We start from the raw sequence: 20,464 nt of genomic DNA, 5'->3' as shown, positions 1-20,464 counted from the left end.
CTGGGAGTGTCTTACTGGAGGCGAGGATCCCGTCGATGAACTCCTGCCTGGTGATCTTCCCGTCCTGGTCCCTGTCGATGCGTCTGAAGAAGTCCATCACCCGAGACTTCTTGTGGTTCATCCAGCGCATGTACTTCTTACGCCACACGTCGAAGTCGAAGTTCGCAAACTCCTTGAGCTGCAACGAAACAAACACACAGAGATCAGATCTGCTTCACCCTTCAAACACACAGAGATCAGATCTGCTTCACCCTTCAAACACACAGAGATCAGATCTGCTTCACCCTTCAAAACACACACAGATCAGATCTGCTTCACCCTTCAAACACACAGAGATCAGATCTGCTTCACCCTTCAAACACACAGAGATCAGATCTGCTTCACCCTTCAAAACACACACAGATCAGATCTGCTTCACCCTTCAAACACACAGAGATCAGATCTGCTTCACCCTTCAAACACACAGAGATCAGATCTGCTTCACCCTTCAAACACACAGAGATCAGATCTGCTTCACCCTTCAAACACACAGAGATCAGATCTGCTTCACCCTTCAAACACACAGAGATCAGATCTGCTTCACCCTTCAAACACACAGAGATCAGATCTGCTTCACCCTTCAAACACACACAGATCAGATCTGCTTCACCCTTCAAAACACACACAGATCAGATCTGCTTCACCCTTCAAACACACAGAGATCAGATCTGCTTCACCCTTCAAACACACAGAGATCAGATCTGCTTCACCCTTCAAACACACAGAGATCAGATCTGCTTCACCCTTCAAACACACAGAGATCAGATCTGCTTCACCCTTCAAACACACAGAGATCAGATCTGCTTCACCCTTCAAACACACAGAGATCAGATCTACCTCACCCTTCCCACACACACACTTATAGAAACACTAAGACAGGTTTGTCCGCTTGTTCATTATGCACCGCGATTCCTCCAGTTCCTGCGATCATTTGCGTGAAGGAGCGTCCTGACCAAGTTTGATCTCATCCACAGCAGTGCTGAATGCAGACCTATTTCTAAAGAAGCGCTTCCTGTGATGAAACCCGATTTAGAAACCCTAAAAGCACCACTCAGACGGGATGCATTACTGGAAGTGGAAACACTGAAAAGAAAAGAAATCTCTGGAGCGCTTTACCTCCTCCAGCCTGTCGAGGGCGTCGTTGAGCTTGCGCTGCCGGTCCAGGGCGAGGAGCCACACCTGCTGCCAGCGAGCGGAGAGCTGAGTGACCCGAGGGCTTTTCAACTCCGACTGAGCAGAGAGCTGCAGGGGGCTGGGGGAGTGAGGCAGGGCCTTGCCTGCAGAGAGAGGGGGAGCAAGAGAGAGAGAGAGGGTCAGAGACTTGAGTTAGAATGTTTTTAGGGTATGAGAGAGTGGCGGGGTGCGTGCGTGTGGGGGGGGGGGGGGGTGTGTGCGTGCGTGTGTACTCACGAGCGCGGGATTTCTCCGCCAGGCTCAGGGATGAAGGTCCCGCTGTCTTCCTCTTGTATGTTTTGGTCACTTTGTCAACGTCGGGCTGCTTCCGAGTCATCTCCTCCATGAACGACTGACGAGGGAGAGAGAGGGGGAGAGAGAGAATGAGGAAAGCCAGCAAATCTGTACTGAGGTTTTAACTGTGTGGTGAAAGCATAGCACAGTAAAGCCCTGGGATACACTGTTAGCACAAAGAAAGTTTAAAAGCATCGAAGTGTCAGAAATAGCTGAAAGAAACATAATCAATTAAATGGCAAATGTTTCGACTAGAAGTCTTTCTGACATCGAGTGAAGTCAGTGTTGTTCCTGACCAATCAGAGGCTGCCCTCTCCTGGGCCACACCCACCTGGTGCTCTGCGATTCGCTCCTTGACCAGCTCGATGTTCTGTGGGAGGGGCTCCTGGTCCCTCTGGATCAGGGTGGTCTCTGCCCACTGTAGCCATGACAACAGCTGGTCCAGTAGCTCCGCGTTGTTGACCAGTTCAGCCAGTGCCGTCTCCAGTCTCTGCTGGTGCTGCTTCGCCCAGGTCATGACCTGGCAGGGGGAGAGAAGGGATAACGAGGTCCATTACAGAGCTTCAGAAAACCACACTGATTCAGCCAGCCCTCTCTCCTGCAGGTAGAGAACATCTACTGCTGTCTCTACAGCTTGTAGCTCATATACTGTACAGGGGTAGTGATGCCTGTCTGTCTGCAAAACTTCTCGCTTCCCTTCTCTCTGCCCTGTCCCTCCCTCTTCTCCCAGTGTGTGATGGTGTCGTGTGGCACACTGTCAGTATCTCCCTCTCCCCTCTCCCCTCTCCCTCACCTCTTCGAAGCGAGCCCTGATGATTGTGATCCAGTGTTTGATGGTGGTGATGCAGTCGGGGTGGCACACTGTCAGTATCTCCTCTCCCATCCCGGCAGCCTTGTTCACGTCAACACGTTTCTCCTCAACGTTCTTCATGAACTCCTGCGGGGCACGGACACACGCACACACACAGAGAGCGACCACGACACACACACACACACACACACACACACACACAGAGACCACGACACACACACAGACACAGAGAGCGACCACGACACACACACACACAGAGAGAGACCACGACACACACACACACAGAGACACAGACACACAGATGTTAGTGCATTTATTAATTACTATTTATTATTCACAGGCCAGTAAGGCTCTGGGGTATTATAAAGCCACTGCTACTACTGTTGCTATTATGCGTGTTAAGAGTGCTGCCTCTTACCTTGTGCAGGTCGATGAGGCTCTGCAGCATGTCCCTCTCGTCTGGAAGGAGCCCTCTGAACCGCAGGGTCTGCTCCGCCTCAGACAGCCACTCGAGCAGCTGCTGAACCGCAGCCCTGAACTCCTCCGCCTGGGGAGAGTGAGGGGTTAATACTGTATCCCCACTCTCTCAGGGCAGGTTCATACTGCGCCCCGCCCCGCCCCCTCCCTCAGCCCTCCATCTCTCTCTCTCCCAGTCCCTCACCTGTTTGAGAGCCTGCTCCAGCCTGGTCTGCTTGATCACGGACAGGCTGCACACGCTGTCCCAACGCGTGCTCAGCTCCTGCAGCTGCACTTTGACCCAGGTGGTGTCGTCTCTGGCCGTGTCGATGAGCTCTCTGGCGGATCTCTTCAGAGCCTGGACGCTGCCTGTGCGCTTGCCCAGCTCCTTCTGGAACACCTGCGAGAAAGAAAATCACATTCCAACTTAGCAGAGGTCCAGTGATGACAGCAGGCCTGGTGTGAGAAGTTCGTATTAACTAGGGTGCAGCGTTAGGGTTCAGGGGTTCAGGGGTTCAAGCGCTGACCTTGTGTGCGTCCAGCAGGTTTATGATTATGATGCAGGGGGTAGTGTTAGTAATGATTAGGGTGCAGTGTTAGTGTTCAGGGGTTCAGGCGCTGACCTTGTGTGCGTCCAGCAGGTTGCTGACCAGGTCCACATCTCCGTGCACAGGCTGCTCCTCGCTGAGCTGAGGCTCGACCCGGTACAGCCAGTCCACCAGCGCCTGCAGGGCGTCCGCAAACTGACCCGAGAACAGGAGGGCCTCCTCCAGCTTGTGCTGCCTGAGAGAGAGAGAACCAGAACACCCAGAGACATGCTCAGAGCGTGGCGGAGACTGGAGGGTACGCGGAGGGGGATACGCAAAGCAAACACGTCTGTGACGCACCGTCTGGTCACAAACGTTTCCAATTCTACTGAAACACCTACCTCCTTTTCTTTTTACTACACCCGTCTCTCGTCACCTCTCTGCCTATCCCCACACAGGCTGCCCTCCCTCCCTCCCTCCCTCCTCATGTCCAGCTCCCTCTCCCTGTCCTCACCTCTCCACTGATTTCCCACACACTGTGTCCCACTTGTCCCGGACCTCCCCCAGCAGGTTGTCCAGTCTCTGCCGGTCCTCTGGCTGGCTCGCCTTCTCCTTCATGGAGCGTCCCGACCGGGCCATGGTGTCGTACACGGGCTGCTTCCCTCCGAGGGTCTTCTGGAACTCCTGCAGAGAGAGAGAGAGAGAGAGAGAGAGAGGGAGAGAGAGAGAGAGAGGGGGGGGAGAGAGAGAGAGAGAGAGAGAGAGAGAGAGAGAGAGAGAGAGAGAGAGAGAGAGGAGGTTAGTGGGAAAAGAGAGAGAGAGAGAGAGAGGGCGGGAGAGAGAGGGGGGGGGGGGGTGAGAGAAAATGGTTCAAATCCTATCCCAAGGCTTTAAAAGCCTTCTACGTTTGTGTGTGCCTCAGTGCCAGGGTTACCTTGTGCTGGCTCAGCTGCAGTTTGATCTTGTCGGGATCGTTGGAGATCTCCAGCTCCGAGTTGAGCTGCTTCTCTGCCTCCTCCAGCCAGTCACTGAGCTTCCTCCAGGCCTCATGGAACTGAGAGAGAGAGGAATTAAAACACAAGAAACACACGAATAAAACAGCAGCTCTGCCTCCCTATCCTGTCAGCACTGCAGCACTTTCTCCCCTCTCCCCTCCTTTGCTTCTTGCTTGGCTCTTGCCTGCGTTTTCCAGCCCCTCCCTCTCTCTTCCCTCTCCCCGCTTGGTTGTCCTGAATGCATCCTCCATCCCCATGTCATCCCCTCTCTCCCTCCTCTCCCCTGTACCTGCTTGGCTCTCTTGCGCGCCTCGTCCAGCGCCCGGCCCCTCTCCAGGGATCTCTGCACCACCTTCTCCCAGCGGCCCTGCATGCTCAGCAGCAGGTTCTTGATGAGCACCACGTCCTGCTTCTGGCTCGAGAACTTGAGCTGCACGCCGGCCTTGTCCAGGGCCAGGATCTGATCACGGTGCGTGTTCACCTCATTCACAAACACCTGGGGCAAGATGGGAGGAGAGGAGAGGAGGGGAGAGGAGAGGAGAGGAGAGGGGAAGGGAGGAGAGGAGAGGGGAGGAGAAGAGTGGAGGGGGGAGGAGGGGGGGAGGAGAGGAGAGGAGGGGAGAGGAGAGGAGAGGAGGGGAGGAGAAGAGTGGAGGGGGGAGAGGAGAGGGGAGGGGAGGAGAGGAGAGGAGAGGAGAGAGGGGAAGGGAGGAGAGGAGAGGAGAGGAGAGGAGAGGGGAGGGGAGGAGAGGAGAGGAGAGGTTAACACACAGGTACTGACAGACTAGGAGGCTATTGCCAGGGACACACAGGTACTGACAGACCAGGTGGCTCTTGCCAGGGACACACAGGTACTGACAGACCAGGTGGCTCTTGCCAGGGACACACAGGTACTGACAGACCAGGTGGCTCTTGTCAGACTCCAGGCTCACCTTGTGTTCGTCGATCTGGAAGAGCACGGTGTCCAGCAGGAGGCTGGGAGGCTGGGCCAGGTTCAGGATCTGCTCCGCCTGCGTCAGCCAGTTAATGAAGTCCTGCAGGGAGCTCTGGAAACCAGTGGCAAGAGACAGGGCCTCTTCCAGCTTCCCCTGTGAGAGAGAGAGAGAGGGAGAGGGGGAGTGTTAACACAGACCTGCAGAGGAAAGAGATAGCTACCACTCCACAATCCCGTTCACTTCAACTCGCTCGACTATGAAAAGGAAGTAGCGACAAAACTAGGAGGTGAGATATTTAAAGTAACAGCTCACAGACAGGCGTAGAAATAACCGGCAACAGAAATAACAGGTCCGTGCGAGACGGAGCGGTGCGGCCCGTACCTTCCTCTCCTCCATCTTGCTGCGCAGCGCCTCCCACTTGTGCTCCAGCAGGGTTAGGTTCTGCTCGGTGTTGGACCCGGCCCCCGGTTCCTCTCTGCTCAGCAGCATGCGGTGCCCCTTATCCAGCAGGGAGAGGTACAGCTCCTCCCGGGCAGCGAACTGGGACTGCAGCTCCTGAGAGACGCAGAGACACAGAGTGTCACCGTGGAGCTCTATTGCTGGCCGGTTGTATCGTCAGGTTTTATTGTTATGCGTCTGTCTGGCTGTATAGCTATGTGGCTGTGTGGTTGTATAGCTGTGTGGTTGTGTGGTTGTATAGCTGTGTGGTTGTGTGGTTGTATAGCTGTGTGGTTGTATTGCTGTGTGGCTGTGTGGCTGTATCGCTGCTTGTTCTCACCATGTGTTGCTGCAGCTGCTCCCTGGCTGTCTCCGGCAGGCCTCCAGTGGGCTTGGAGGCGGCGAGCTGGCTCTCAGAGCGCCTGAGCCACTGCAGGAAATCCTCCACCTCTCCATGGAAACCTTCAGCCTGCAGAGAGAGAGAGAGGGAGAGATGAGCAGGGACGGAAAGAGGGTGGGATTGTGAAACAGAGAGAGAGCGGGAGAGGCAGAGACAGACAGAGAGACAGACGGAGCCCTGCCTCACCTGTTGCAGCGCGGCCTCCAGCTGGCCCTGCCTCTCCTGAGTCCTGAGCAGCACTGCCTCCCAGCTGCTGTTGAGCCGCTGCAGCCTCTGCTTCAGGTGGCTGGCCTCGTCCCCGGCACTCGACTCCTGCAGCTCGCGCCCCGCCTTGTTCACCGTGTCGACCGTGGAGCGGTGAGAGAGCACGTCGTTCCGCAGCACCTGGGGGCATTACCACAGGGTCAACAGAGAGACACCCAATGAAACTCCATGAGCTCAACGGCCAGCGTTTCCACTGGAAGACTTTCTCAATGTCTTCAATAGAAATACTACAAGAAACGTACTCAATTCAACAGCAACAGCGTCTTATTAAACCAGGAATGGATTGATCTGCTGTGCAACGGGAGTCTTATTAAACCAGGAATGGATTGATCTGCTGTGCAACGGGAGTCTTATTAAGCAGGAATGGATTGATCTGCTGTGCAACGGGAGTCTTATTAAGCAGGAATGGATTGATCTGCTGTGCAACGGGAGTCTTATTAAACCAGGAATGGATTGATCTGCTGTGCAACGGGAGTCTTATTAAACCAGGAATGGATTGATCTGCTGTGCAACGGGAGTCTTATTAAAGCAGGAATGGATTGATCTGCTGTGCAACGGGAGTCTTATTAAACCAGGAATGGACTGATCGGCTGTGCAACGGGAGTCTTATTAAACCAGGAATGGACTGATCTGCTGTGCAACGGGAGTCTTATTAAACCAGGAATGGACTGATCGGCTGTGCAACGGGAGTCTTATTAAACCAGGAATGGATTGATCTGCTGTGCAATGGGAGTCTTATTAAACCAGGAATGGATTGATCTGCTGTGCAATGGGAGTCTTATTAAACCAGGAATGGATTGAACCGCTGTGCAATGGGAGTCTTATTAAAGCAGGAATGGATTGATCTGCTGTGCAACGGGAGTCTTATTTCCATCCCTGGCTCTCGAGTCCTGTGTGTCTCAATGCACTCTTCAGCAGTGGAGAATCCCATTCATTCCAGGTTCTTAACGGGTTCCCTAGGGAAGGTGACTCACGTGGTGCTTGGCCAGCTCGATCTCGATGGCCTTGGGGTCGGTGCTGATGGGTCTCTGTGCGTCCAGCATTTCAGTCGTGTGGGTCAGCCAGGACTGGAGCTCGGACAGGGCGTGCTGGAACTGACCCAGAGCCAGCAGAGCACCCTCCAGCTTGTGCTGCAGAGGGAGAGAGACAGAGAGACTACAGTTATCAAAGTCAAAAGGCAACAACCCCTGTCCAGGTGAGAGTGTGTGCCTGTCTGTGGATGATCTTGCCTCCCAGGCGAGTGTATTTACCTGCCTAGGTGAGTGTGTGCAGTGTGTACCTGTCTGTGGATGATCTTCTCCCCCAGGTTGTCCCACAGGTGTCTGAGCTCAGTCAGGGGCTCCTGGGTGATGACTCGGTCCGTGTCGTCCATCGCTTTCTTCAGCATCAGCTCCCCCTGGTGGTTGAGTCTCTCCATGTCGATCTGCTGCTGGTACACGTCCACTTTGTAGAGCTGGAGAGAGAGAGAGAGAGAGACACAGAGAGAGAGAGAGAGAAAGAGAGACACACAGAGAGAGAAAGAGAGACACAGAGAGAGAAAGAGACAGACACAGAGAGAGAGAGAAAGAGAGAGACACAGAGAGAGAAAGAGAGACAGACACAGAGAGAGACAGACACAGAGAGAGACAGACACAGAGAGAGGGTTTGTAACACTGTTTTTTCTACATGTGCTCAACTCCATTTTCTAAGGTGCCATGATTATGTTAACGAATGGGAGTGACTCGAACCTTCAGCTCCTCGATCTGCTGTTTGATGGTGCTGACGTCGGTCCCCACAGGAGACATGTCACACAGCCTGATCACTGCGTTGTCCAGGTAGTCAAACATCCCCTAAAACACAGAGACAAAAATATTCCTTCATTTACCTGCCAGGTGTGTCTTTACCTGTCTGTGGATGATACCTTGTCTCCCAGGTGAGTGTGTTCACCTGTCCAGGTGTATATGGGCCCTATCCAGGTTTGTGTGTTCACCTGTACATGTACAGGTGAATTACCTGCCCTTACCTGCCCTGCCAAGGTGTGTCTTTACCTGTCTGTGGATGATATCTTTTCCCTCAGGTGAGTATTGGCAATATCCAGGTGTGTGTTTACATGTCCAGGAAGATGTGTTTCAGTGTGTATGAGTCCAGGTGTACATGCCAATTGTGCCTTTACCTGCAGTGCATCCTGGTATTGGACCGCAGCGGCCATGGCCTCCTCCAGCTGGTCCATTCTCTCCTTCCAGGTCCGATTCAGACCCTCCCAGGCAGAGTTCATCTGGGGGGTGAACAGAGATATTGAGTGTGGGGAAAGGGTATCTCTATCTCCACACTGTCCTCATCAATCATTTCTCTCCTCCTCTCCCTGTTTCTCCTCCCCACTGTCTCTCCTCCCCCCCTCCCCTGTCTCTCCTCCCCCCCCTCTCATCTCTCCTCCCCCCCCTCCCCTGTCTCTCCCCCCCCTCCCCTGTCTCTCCTCCCCCCCTCTCCCGTCTCTCCTCCTCCCCCTCCCCCTCCCCCCTCTCTCCTCCTCCCCTCTCCTGTCTCTTCTCCCCTTCTCCCCCTCTCCCATGTCTCTCTCCTCCCCTCTCCTGTCTCTCCTCCCCCCCTCCCCCCTCTCCCCTGTCTCTCCTCCTCCCCTCTCCTGTCTCTTCTCCCCTTCTCCCCCTCTCCCATGTCTCTCTCCTCCCCTCTCCTGTCTCTTCTCCCCTTCTCCCCCTCTCCCATGTCTCTCTCCTCCCCTCTCCTGTCTCTCCTCCCCCCCTCCCCCCTCTCCCATGTCTCTCTCCTCCCCTCTCCTGTCTCTCCTCCTCCCCCTCTCCCCTGTCTCTCCTCCTCCCCTCTCCTGTCTCTTCTCCCCTTCTCCCCCTCTCCCATGTCTCTCTCCTCACCTCGTCGATGGTTTTCTTGACCTCTGGTTTCTCTGTCTCTCCGCAGGCGAAGATCAGGTCGGCTCCCAGGATCCTGACGAACTCCAGCTCCTCCCGCAGCCCGTCCGTCTCGCTCTTGATCGCCTGGAAAGAGGGAGGGAGAGAAAGAGGGTGGATAATACATATACACAGCCTGTGTAGAAATAAAAAAACACTACAAAAAAAAACACCCAGCCTCGATCTGCTGTTTGATCAGTGAGGGGTCGATGCTGGGCTCCTCCAGCTCCTTCACTCTCTCTCTCTCTCAGTGTGTGTGTGTGTGTGTGTGTGCACGCAGTGCAGTCTCTCACCTGGGCAGCCTCAATCTGCTGTTTGATCAGTGAGGGGTCGATGCTGGGCTCCTCCAGCTCCTTCACTATGTCCTGCGTGTCTCGGATCGTGCTGAGCAGCGCCGTCATGTCGTACCAGAACTTCTCAGCCAGGTCCAGAACATCCAGCAGCTTCCCCTCCCTCTCCTCGGCCCGGGCTCGGATATCATCCCAGCAGAACCGCAGCCGGTCCAGACGGTCCCGGATCTCTGCAGGGAACACGGCCGCAGAGGCGGGATTACATTTCTGTATAGCGCCTTTCGTGCTGAACACAACAGCAACAACATCATTACATACAGAATATCATATAGGGTGCTGATCCTTTCACCTTTCATAGCAAAACATCCCAAGGTAAAACTACAGGTGTGATTCAAATCCACACATTAAAACAAGCTAATGAGTAAATAATTCACTCACACACGCACGCACACACACAGCCATTAATCAAAGTGGAAACACAACGTCTGCAGTTTCTCCAGCTCCTGGGAGAGAGGAAGGAAAGGAGAGGGGAGTGAGAGGTAGAGGCGAGGGGGGGTGGAGAGGGGAGGTAGAGGCGAGGGGGGGTGAAGAGCGGAGTAAGAGGGAGCCAGGAGGGACAGAGATAAGGGGAAGGATGGGGAGAGCGGGGCTGTAGCCTGGGTGCTTACCCTTGGCTGCGGGGTCCTTGTCTGGCCCCTGTGACCTGGCCAGCAGCTCCTCCCCTCTGCTGCAGAGCGCCTGGAAGGAGGGCTGCAGCTTCTCCAGCTCCAGCCCCAGCCCCTTGTTGTCCCCCAGCTGCTCCCGGATCTTGTCCACCTCAGCTGGGATGGCGGGGGGCTGGTGCAGGCGGGACTGCAGGTGCTCCAGGGTCTCCAGCATCGGCTCTATCTTGTCGTGGAACTGCGGCGCGGAGACAGGGGGACACGAACACATCAGAGACACGCAACGCATATCCACACGCAAAACTAAACCAAGATACGCAAGGGTGAGTATCAGAGACACAGCTTTAAGACACACAGTGTATATCTAGCATGCAACACAGGTGTACAACTGCACATACACGGCAAAACACGCAGATAACTGCGTTTTCTAACTTCACGGGACACCTCCCAAACCAAAAGAGAAGAAACTAGTAACAAAAGAGAGAGGGGGGGGCACTTAATAATTGGCGACTTCTAAATAAAAAATAAAAAAAAGAAGCCAGAGAGAGGGTGGACTGGACACATTGACTCACAGTATGTCCATTTCTTTGAGGTTCGGGATACATCACAACAGACAGACACAGAGATGGGGTGATGGTGCGTGCATGACAGAGAGAGAGAGACAGAGAGAGAGAGAGAGAAAGAGGCAGAGAGAGAGAGACAGAGAGAGGCAGAGAGAGAGAGAGACACAGAGAGAGAGAGAGAGACACACACACACAGAGAGAGACACACAGAGAGAGAGGGAGAGAGAGAGAGACAGACAGAGTGACACAGAGAGAGAGCCAGCCAGCTTGCGCGCTGCGTGGCTGTGTGATTGGCTTACCTCTGAGATCTGTATGGTGGTGGTGACGGTGAGTCAGGAATGAGTGTGGCGGTGGGGAGACACACAGACACAACAAACCCACAATGTGCGAGTGAGATGAGGAGACAAACCACACATTAGGGGGGCGGAGACAACAAGCAAAAACACATCAGGGTTAATTCAGAATAAACGAGGGGCTGGTGTGTGTGTGTGTGTGCGTGCGTGTGTGTGAGCGTGCGTGTGTGTGAGCGTGCGTGTGAGCGTGTGTGTGAGCGTGTGTGCATCCTGTAAAAACACTGGACTACCAGACATTACAGATTCAAATCATTTAACAAGAGAATCAAAAACAGCTTTCTTCTAAAGCTATTCAGAAAAAAAAGAGTTTAGAAATTCTAAAAGAAAGAGAATAAATTGAGCCACAAACATTTTGACTGGAAGCCTTTGAAAAAGAAACGTTTAGTCTGTCCAAGCGTCTGTCTTTAAATGAATTTGCTTTACTTCAGTATTTATTCGAAAAACTATTTCCTGGGGGGAAAAAATGATAATAGCAACAAAAGTCTGGGAGGAGAGGAGTCCCATTCACTCCAACAAAGTGGATCTGATTGAATACTTTCCAGTGTTTTAGAAAGATGGATTCAGTTTTGTTTTATTTTTTTAAGCAGCAGCGAGGAGCTAGAAAGAAAATGAAATGGTAGATCGTCAAGTGTTTGTTTTTTTTATTTTCCCCAGGACGCTCCTCAAATTAAAATGAGCTGCACCCAATCATGAGAGGACATTAAGACAGCAGGCTACGTTACAGTATGACTGCACCGGGCTGCAGCACCTTCAAAACTTCACAAAGCTGCTTCCTCCAAATCATCAGCAAGACAAATCAACAAAACGTGCAGGGTGTAGTGTACCAGATGCAGTGTGTAGGGTACAGGGTGTAGTTTAGGCTGTAGGGTGCAGTGTGCGGGGTGCAGGGTGCAGGGTGTAGTGCACCAGATGCAGTGTGTAGGGTACAGGGTGTAGTCTAGGCTGTACGGTGTAGGGTGCAGTGTGCAAGGTGTAGTTTAGGCTGTACGGTGCAGTGTGTAGGGTGCAGGGTGCAGTGTACCAGATACAGTGTGTAGGGTACAGGGTGTAGTTGAGGCTGTAGTGTGCAGGGTGCAGGGTCCTTACCTGCGTGGACTGGGACACAGCCTCGTCGAGGGCCGTGGCTCTGCGCTTCACCACCTCCTTGATCTCTGTGTAGCAGCGCCCCGCCTCCCCGTAGCGCTCCCGCACCATCTCCCCCTCCCCGGGGTTCAGCTCCTCCAGCTGCGGCCCGATCTTCAGCAGCTTGTCGATGTGCGGCTTGTGCTCCGAGATCGACTCACGCAGTTGCTACAGAAGAGAAGGAAGGAAGGAAGTTACTCATCAACTTCCACAGCACTCAGGTCACAGCTCATAAACTTAGAAGAAATGTCTCGGCTAGGGATGAAGGAGAAAGAAAGAGAGAGAGAACGAATTCCTGAACTTCAAAATCCCTCAAAATCACACACACTCTCAGACTCACCCTCATCTCCTCCTGCTGTTGCCTCAGTGCCTCGTGGTTGACGGCCGGCCCGGGCAGCTGGCCCAGCAGGGTCTGAGTTTCCTGCAGCCAGGGCAGCAGCTCCTCGTGGGTCTCCCAGAACTGGTTCACCAGAACCTGGGCCCGCTCCAGCTGCGCGTACCGGTCCAAGTTGAGCTGGCTGACTGCGTCGTACTGCCGGAGCAAGGAGTCTGTCTTCCTCTGGGGAGAGAGGAGAGAGAGGAGGGGAGAGAGGAGAGAACGATTAAAGCTCAGCACAGTCATTGAAAGAAGCATTCACTTCATCCTTTACCCTTGCTCTGCCCCCTATTTCTCCCCCCTTCTTCAATGCAGCCTTGCTTTTTGCCCTTTCCAACTCTGCACTCCCTCCCTCCCTCTCTCACCTGCAGCCCTGCTTTCTGCTCCTCCACCTCCCTCTCTCACCTGCAGCCCTGCTTTCTGCTTTCTCCACCTCCCTCTCTCACCTGCAGCCCTGCTTTCTGCTCTTCTCCGCAGGTCCCCAGGATCTCCTCCCTGGTTGCCAGCAGCTCATCGATGGAGTCCTTGTGGCGGATGATATCGATGGAGAATGCCTGTAAAGAAGGACAGAGACAGGGGGAACGGGGGGGGGGGGGGACAAGGAGACAAGGGGGACAGGGTGATATTACATCAGTGCGGGTTTCACGTCTCTGCTGTATCTCAGCGCTCGCTACAGTACGTCTAGCTGTAGTTTGGAATGAAACAATATTAGAACTTGAGAAATCCATGTTCCAGAACCCCCAAACCCTCCCAAACCCCCCCAAACCCCCCTCTCCCCCCTACCTTCTGGACCTGTATCTGTGCAGTGGTCTGGTCCTGCTGCAGGCGGATGGGTCCTAGTGCAGACAGTTTACGCTCGGTCTCTGAGACCCAGGCTAGCTCAGCATCGGCTGCCTGCTCATACTGCGAAAGAGACAGAGAGACAGAGAGAGAGAGAGAGAGAGAGAGAGGGAGACACGGCACACGAAGCGTTAACAGTGCAGAGGCGAGCACACTCAGAGAAACAACATGCACAATACACGCACACACACACCACACGCACAACACACGCAGACAACCAAAACAAAATCGGACGAAACTAGCACAACAGCGGAAATAACAATTTTCAAAAACAACAGCGACGACACTGATCAACAGCTTTTTCAGAGAAGGTATGCTGCAGATCACAAACCACACGGCACGCTGGTTAGTGCATCAGAGCCCAGCTGCAGAGCTGCACAGTGTGTTAGCACTCCACAGACAGAGAGAGAGAGCAGCGAGGAGGTATGAAGCACGAAGAGAAGAGTGAAGAGGGCAGAACGGAGCGAGACAGGGTTCCCACAAACCAGGGGGGACCCCACACTGTGAGGAGGAAGAGGGGGGGGGACACTGCAAAACCCACACTTCAAAACCAACCTGCTCGGGAGCCAGGTAACCACACCGAAGGAACGGAGGAATGCGAGGGAGGGGCAGTGAGGGGGTGGAGCGTGCGGGTTAGCGGATGGGGAGTGAAAGGGCGAGCGGTGTGAAAGAGCGAGCGGTGTTCAGCGGGGGTAAACCCAGCCTGGCTCGGGCGCAGTACCTTCTGTGACCTCTGGATGGCGGCGTCGATCTGCTGCACTCTCTGTGCGATGATGTCACTGACGGATCGGAACCTCTCGTTGGCCTCCGAGACGAGCCGGTCCAGCCCCTCGCGTGCCCGCCAGGGTACCAGCTCCAGCAGGGCACTGCTCACCTCGTTCACCGTGTCCAGAACCAAGCGCTGCTCTGTGGCTGCATTCTTCAACTCCTGAGAGGGGGGGAGAGAGGAGAGAGGAAGGCGGAGGGGGGATAAGGGAAGGGAGGAGAGGAAAAAAGGAAAGAGAGAGAATAAACGCATCGTGAGAAACACATTCAGTTTTTTCTTTACCGTTAGAACCCGTCCCCCCTTGCTACCTTTCACTCCCCCTTCTTCCCCTTTCCCCCTCCTCTCACCTTCTGTCTCTCGTGGAAGCGTGGGATCTGCTCGGGGGAGGGGGACTGGCCCCCGCTCTGGTTCAGCTCCTCCTCCACGCCGTTCAGCCAGTCACAGAGCTCCTGGTGGGTGGAGCTGAACCTCGTGGAGAGCTGCAGCGCCTGTTCCAGCGTGCGCAGGGCGCGGGAGCTGGCAGCTGTGATGTCAGCGTAGCGGGTCTTTATACCATCGAGCTTCTCCTGGATTACTATCACCTCCTCACCTGCAGGGGGCAGCACACAGCACTCAGCAACAACCTCGTTTACAAGCGCAACAATCTAATGGGACTCAAGATTAGTTAGTCATTGAATCTACACTGAAGACGCGGAGAAAGACTTCTAGTGGAAACGTTAGTCATTGAATTTACACTGAAGACACTGAGAAAGACTTCTAGTGGAAACGTTAGCCATTGAATTTACACTGAAGACGCTGAGAAAGACTTCTAGTGGAAACGTTAGTCATTGAATTTACACTGAGAGACTTCTAGTTTAACACTTCCGGATGATATGTTTACAGCATCGTCTGATCCAACAGTCATATCTGCAGAAGAATGTACGGGCCGTGTTGCAGACTGAGAGACTCCGACCCACACAGCGTCCCCTACCTGTGGTCTGTTTGAGAAGCGCTTGTCCGTTTTTGACAGCCTGGTCCATGTTCTTCCTCCGAGTCACAATCTCCTCATTCAGGGTCTGAAATAAACCGAAGGGTTCAGCTCGGGGGGGTTGGGGGTTGGGATGCGCCGCGTGGACACCCCCAAACCTGAGAGAACAACACGAGCCCAGACTGGAGACTTCACAGTGAGTAAATAAAACACAAAGTAACTCAATCACTGCACTGAAATAATAATAATAATAATAATAATAATAATAATAATAATAATAATAATAATAATAATGGATTAGAATACAAAATAGTAACAATAATGCAGTGTCTATAGTGCACAGTCTGTATAGTGCACAGTCTGTATAGTCTGTATAGTGTAGTCTGTATAGTGTATAGTCTGTATATTGTGCAGTCTGTATAGTGTAGTCTGTAGTGTACAGTCTGTATAGTATATAGTCTGTGTAGTGCACAGTGTGTATAGTGTATAGTGCACAGTGTGTATAGTGTATAGTGCACAGTGTGTATAGTGTATAGTGCACAGTGTGTATAGTGTATAGTGCACAGTCTGTATAGTGTATAGTCTGTGTAGTGCACAATGTGTATAGTGTATAGTCTGTGTAGTGCACAATGTATATAGTGTATAGTGCACAGTGTGTATAGTGTATAGTGCACAGTGTGTATAGTGTATAGTGCACTGTGTGTATAGTGTATAGTGCACAGTCTGTATAGTGTATAGTGCACTGTGTGTATAGTGTATAGTGCACAGTCTGTATAGTGTATAGTCTGTGTAGTGCACAGTGTGTATAGTGTATAGTGCACTGTGTGTATAGTGTATAGTGCACAGTCTGTATAGTGTATAGTCTGTGTAGTGCACAGTGTGTATAGGGTATAGTTTGTGTAGTGCACAGTGTGTATAGGGTATAGTGCACAGTGTGTATAGTCTGTGTAGTGCACAGTGTGTATAGTTTGTGTAGTGCACAGTGTGTATAGTCTGTGTAGTGCACAGTGTGTATAGGTCTGTGTAGTGCACAGTGTGTATAGTCTGTGTAGTGCACAGTGTGTATAGTGTATAGTTTGTGTAGTGCACAGTGTGTATAGTGTATAGTGCACAGTGTGTATAGTCTGTGTAGTGCACAGTGTGTATAGGTCTGTGTAGTGCACAGTGTGTATAGTGTATAGTCTGTGTAGTGCACAGTGTGTATAGTCTGTGTAGTGCACAGTGTGTATAGTCTGTGTAGTGCACAGTGTATTAGTTGCAGTACCAGCTGTATTGAGTGATCCCTGTGCAGGACGGCCTGTCTGAAATCTCGCACTGCCGCCCCCTCCAGTCGGTCCTGCACCTCGGCCAGCCAGTTCAGCACCTCCACTTCGTCCTCCCCGAATATTCGGGCGTTGGCCAGGGCCTGCTCTAGCAGCGCCCCCTTTCTGCAGGCCCTCTCCCGCACCTCCCTGTACCCCTCCTGCACCCCCTGCAGCAGCTCGGAGAGCCGGGCTCGGTCCGAGGGGCAGCTGAGTGGGGACAGGGAGGCCCCGAGAGACACAGCCCTGTCTACCAGAGAGGAGCGCCCCGAGATCTCACCAGAGAGAGCCTGGGAGCCGAGGGGGGGGCGGGGGGGGGGGGGGGGGGGGGAATAAAAGAAGAAACACAAACAACGAACATAAAACATGCAGGTGAAATCATAACTGAAACCAAATCAGAGACAACTGAAACAAGGAAGGGGATCAAATAATACTAATAAAAAATACAAAACGATAATAAGAAGAATTAACGTTAAATTAAAAAAAGAATACAATCAGAAATAAGGGAAACTTGTGAACCAATAAATAAAATGATACATGTGTATGAAATAAAATAAAAACACACCACAAATAAAGTGTGCGGTGCTTCAGAGACTGCGAACCTGGTCCTGTCCAAACCTCGTGATCCACAAACCCCACCCCCTGTCCCAGTCACACCTCCCTCTCCCAGTCCCCCTGTCCCAGTCACACCTCCCTCTCCCAGTCCCCCTGTCCCAGTCACACCTCCCTCTCCCAGTCCCCCTGTCCCAGTCACACCTCCCTCTCCCAGTCCCCCTGTCCCAGTCACACCTCCCTCTCCCTCACCTTGTGCTGTGTGATCTGCTGGTTGATCTTGCTCGTCTGTGTGCCCACGGGCTCAGAGTTTGCCAGCTTCTTCTCCGTGGCGCTCAGCCACTCTCCCAGCGGCTCCGTGGTCTCATGAAACTGCTTAGCCAGGACCAGGAGCTCCTCCAGCTGGGACTGCCTGAGAGGGGAAAGAGAGAGGGAGAGAGAGAGAGAGGGAGAGAGAGAGAGGGGGGGGGGGGGATAGGAGCGGGAGAGGAGGGAGAGAGATAGAGAGAGAGAGAGAATTAGGGGGAGACTGCTGGTTGAATTGTTGGTCTCATTTTTAAAGCCTCTCTGCCAGTGTGTGTGTTGTGACTGAGTGACTGCAGTCTGGGGTGGATTATTATACAGCAGCTGTGCCGTGCTATTCTGGTAAGATGTATAAATATCAATATCAATATAAATATATGTGGCTCTGCTATGAATGGCTCTCTTTCTCAATACAAGTTAAAACAGAGAAAGGGCAAGGAGGGAGAAAGCTTGGTGTCTGCCTGCCTCGCTCAGCAGTGCCCCCACCTGTGTGTGCGTCTGTGTGTGTGTGTGTGTGTGTGCGTCTGTGTGTGTGTGTGTGCGCGCGTCTCTGTGTGTGTGTGTGTGTGTGCGTCTGTGTGTGTGTGTGTGTGTGTGTGTGTGCGCGTCTCTGTGTGTGTGTGTGTGTGTGCGTCTCTGTGTGTGTGATTGTGTGTGTGCCTGTATAGTGGATCTCTGAGCACAGTACCTGGTGTCTGCCTTGCTCAGCAGAGCCCTCCAGCTCTCTCCCAGGCTCTCCAGCTGTTTCCTGATCTTCTCCTGGTCTGAGGGCTCTGCGGACTGAGCGATTCTCTCCCCCTCCGCCTTGATCATTTCCACCGTCCCTCTGCGGTCATCCAGCAGCCTCTGCAGGAGCTGCGGGGCGAACCAAATACACACACGGTGGGGGGGGGGGGGGGGGGGGAAATCAGCATTTCCACACAGGAATACACTGCTCTAACTTCACACCTTGTACTCCACCCCCCGTCCTCATCTCTCCCCTCACCTTCTGCTCCTGGATCTGTGCCTTCACCACTTTGTACTCAGCAGACGGGGGTCTCTGATTGGCTATCAGCTCCTCGGTGTCGGTCAGCCAGCTCAGCAGAGGCTCGAGGGCATCCTGGAACTTCCCACAATGCAGCAGGGCTTCCTGCAGGTGCGTGATCCTCTCCGCAACCTGGGGGGAAACACAATCATCCTCTTGTTCAGTGTGTTCCAGCGTGCGTTGGTCTCCCCTCTCTCTCCCTCCTCCCCTCCCCTCCCCTCACCCTCTTGTTCAGTGTGTTCCAGCGTGCGTTGGTCTCCCCTCTCTCTCCCTCCTCCCCTCCCCTCCCCTCACCCTCTTGTTCAATGTGTTCCAGCGTGCGTTGGTCTCCCCTCTCTCTCCCTCCTCCCCTCACCCCCTTGTTCAGTGTGTTCCAGCGTGCGTTGGTCTCCCCTCTCTCTCCCTCCTCCCCTCCCCTCCCCTCACCCTCTTGTTCAGTGTGTTCCAGCGTGCGTTGGTCTCCTGCAGCTCATGCTCCAGCCCCTGTGTGTCGGAGTTCTTGCTGGCGCTCTGGATCAGCCCCTGTCCCGCCCCGTTAGCCTGCTGGAGACGAGGCTGGAGGGGCTCCACCTGCTCCTTCTGAAACACCTGGGGGGAGGAGAGGAGAGAGAGCGAGGGAGAGAGGGGGAGAGGGGGAGAGGGAGAGGGAGATCAGGCATTGCTGTTTCATTGCACAGCACAAGTTGTCTGTATTTATTATTGACCACAAGCACTGCAGGGATGTAGACATGACTCTCGTTGCAGAGCGGGTTTGATCCATTCCGGGTGTTACTAGGAGTTTAATAATAAGACACACCCGAGCTTGTTACCTGCACACGCTGGGGCTAATCAAGAGAAACCTGGAACGTGTTTTTACAAACAGTGCTCAGTCTTTACCAGTAAGGGTATTACACAGGGTCCCCTCGTGTGGGTAATTCAGGGCTGGGCAATGCTGACAGTAAGTGTATTACACAGGGTCCCCTCGTGTGGTTAATTCAGGGCTGGGCAATGCTGACAGTAAGGGTATTACACAGGGTCCCCTCGTGTGGGTAATTCAGGGCTGGGCAATGCTGACAGTAAGTGTATTACACAGGGACCCCTCGTGTTGGTAATTCAGGGCTGGGCAATGCTGACAGTAAGGGTATTACACAGGGTCCCCTCGTGTGGGTAATTCAGGGCTGGGCAATGCTGACAGTAAGTGTATTACACAGGGTCCCCTCGTGTGGGTAATTCAGGGCTGGGCAATGCTGACAGTAAGGGTATTACACAGGGTCCCCTCGTGTGGTTAATTCAGGGCTGGGCAATGCTGACAGTAAGTGTATTATATTTCACTGTGTAAGAGCCCCTCGCTAGCTCACGGTTTCTTGCTCTGCAGATCACACTCAGAAGCACAGGGAGCTCTGTATTGTTATATTGTAATAATTAACCAGGGCCAGTTCCAAGCTGTGCTCTGACACACGCTTCCTGTTCAGACAGGAAGCCGGTCACTTTACTGAACAATTAGCGGCAGCCTTGACTCTCCCCCACCCCCCTCCCCTAATCCCGGGGGGGGGAGGGGCCCAACCCACCCCAGATTAGAGTTTCTCTCAAGACTTTATAAGAGTCATTACTGTCTGACAAATACGACTCAGTCAGTCTAAACTGACTCCTTTAAGATATATGTCACAAAGATCACCAGCCCAGAACAGCACAGCACAGCCCTCCCCCTTCCTCTCTCCTATCACCCCCTTCTCACCAAATCTTTCCTTTCTCCTTCCTTCCTTTTTTGTGTTTTTCCTCCTTCTCATCTACTTTCCCTCTATCTCCGTATTCCTAGTTTCTGTATTTCTTTCATTCTCTCCCTCCTTCCTTCACACCCTCTCTCTTTCGTTAGTCCCATTCCTCTTCATTCTCTTTCTCCCTCCCTCCATCCACCCCTCTCTCTCTCTCTCCTCTCTATACTCATTCCATCTCAATTCTCTCTCGTTATTCCTCTCTCTCTCTCTTTCTCTCTCTCGCCAGGGAATTCTGCCAAATCTCAGATCTCCTCTCCAGTATGTGGAGGCAGGGGGGCTACAATCCAGGATATTGGAACACATATCTGAAATAGTTGCAATTCTTGACAACCACTCACAAAATCACAGAGCTCAGA

General features: G+C 53.2%; 1 protein-coding gene across 1 annotated transcript in view; it reads right to left on the bottom strand.

The window, feature by feature from the left end:
• The window catches only part of LOC117414045 (microtubule-actin cross-linking factor 1), a gene marked incomplete in the record, with an annotated part of 147,779 nt that overhangs the window by 12,176 nt on the left and 115,139 nt on the right, over nucleotides 1-20,464 (bottom strand). Inside the window, 34 exon segments of the mRNA XM_059000381.1 lie at nucleotides 16-178; nucleotides 1,156-1,316; nucleotides 1,450-1,564; nucleotides 1,838-2,026; nucleotides 2,300-2,443; nucleotides 2,736-2,864; nucleotides 2,979-3,173; nucleotides 3,397-3,556; nucleotides 3,815-3,984; nucleotides 4,235-4,354; nucleotides 4,585-4,791; nucleotides 5,228-5,383; nucleotides 5,612-5,785; nucleotides 6,009-6,137; nucleotides 6,255-6,452; nucleotides 7,307-7,462; nucleotides 7,612-7,785; nucleotides 8,060-8,161; nucleotides 8,485-8,586; nucleotides 9,200-9,322; nucleotides 9,529-9,755; nucleotides 10,194-10,425; nucleotides 12,190-12,393; nucleotides 12,566-12,784; nucleotides 13,048-13,155; nucleotides 13,385-13,504; nucleotides 14,163-14,369; nucleotides 14,555-14,796; nucleotides 15,178-15,262; nucleotides 16,439-16,765; nucleotides 17,280-17,439; nucleotides 18,019-18,185; nucleotides 18,316-18,486; nucleotides 18,781-18,942. Of these exon segments, the coding sequence (XP_058856364.1) occupies nucleotides 16-178; nucleotides 1,156-1,316; nucleotides 1,450-1,564; nucleotides 1,838-2,026; nucleotides 2,300-2,443; nucleotides 2,736-2,864; nucleotides 2,979-3,173; nucleotides 3,397-3,556; nucleotides 3,815-3,984; nucleotides 4,235-4,354; nucleotides 4,585-4,791; nucleotides 5,228-5,383; nucleotides 5,612-5,785; nucleotides 6,009-6,137; nucleotides 6,255-6,452; nucleotides 7,307-7,462; nucleotides 7,612-7,785; nucleotides 8,060-8,161; nucleotides 8,485-8,586; nucleotides 9,200-9,322; nucleotides 9,529-9,755; nucleotides 10,194-10,425; nucleotides 12,190-12,393; nucleotides 12,566-12,784; nucleotides 13,048-13,155; nucleotides 13,385-13,504; nucleotides 14,163-14,369; nucleotides 14,555-14,796; nucleotides 15,178-15,262; nucleotides 16,439-16,765; nucleotides 17,280-17,439; nucleotides 18,019-18,185; nucleotides 18,316-18,486; nucleotides 18,781-18,942 (5,698 nt within the window).

The sequence above is a fragment of the Acipenser ruthenus genome, chromosome 25, assembly GCF_902713425.1.
Source record: "Acipenser ruthenus chromosome 25, fAciRut3.2 maternal haplotype, whole genome shotgun sequence".
Taxonomy (NCBI): Eukaryota; Metazoa; Chordata; class Actinopteri; order Acipenseriformes; family Acipenseridae; genus Acipenser; species Acipenser ruthenus.
Note: the sequence above shows the minus strand (reverse complement) of the source record. Positions and strands in the feature narration are given on the sequence as shown.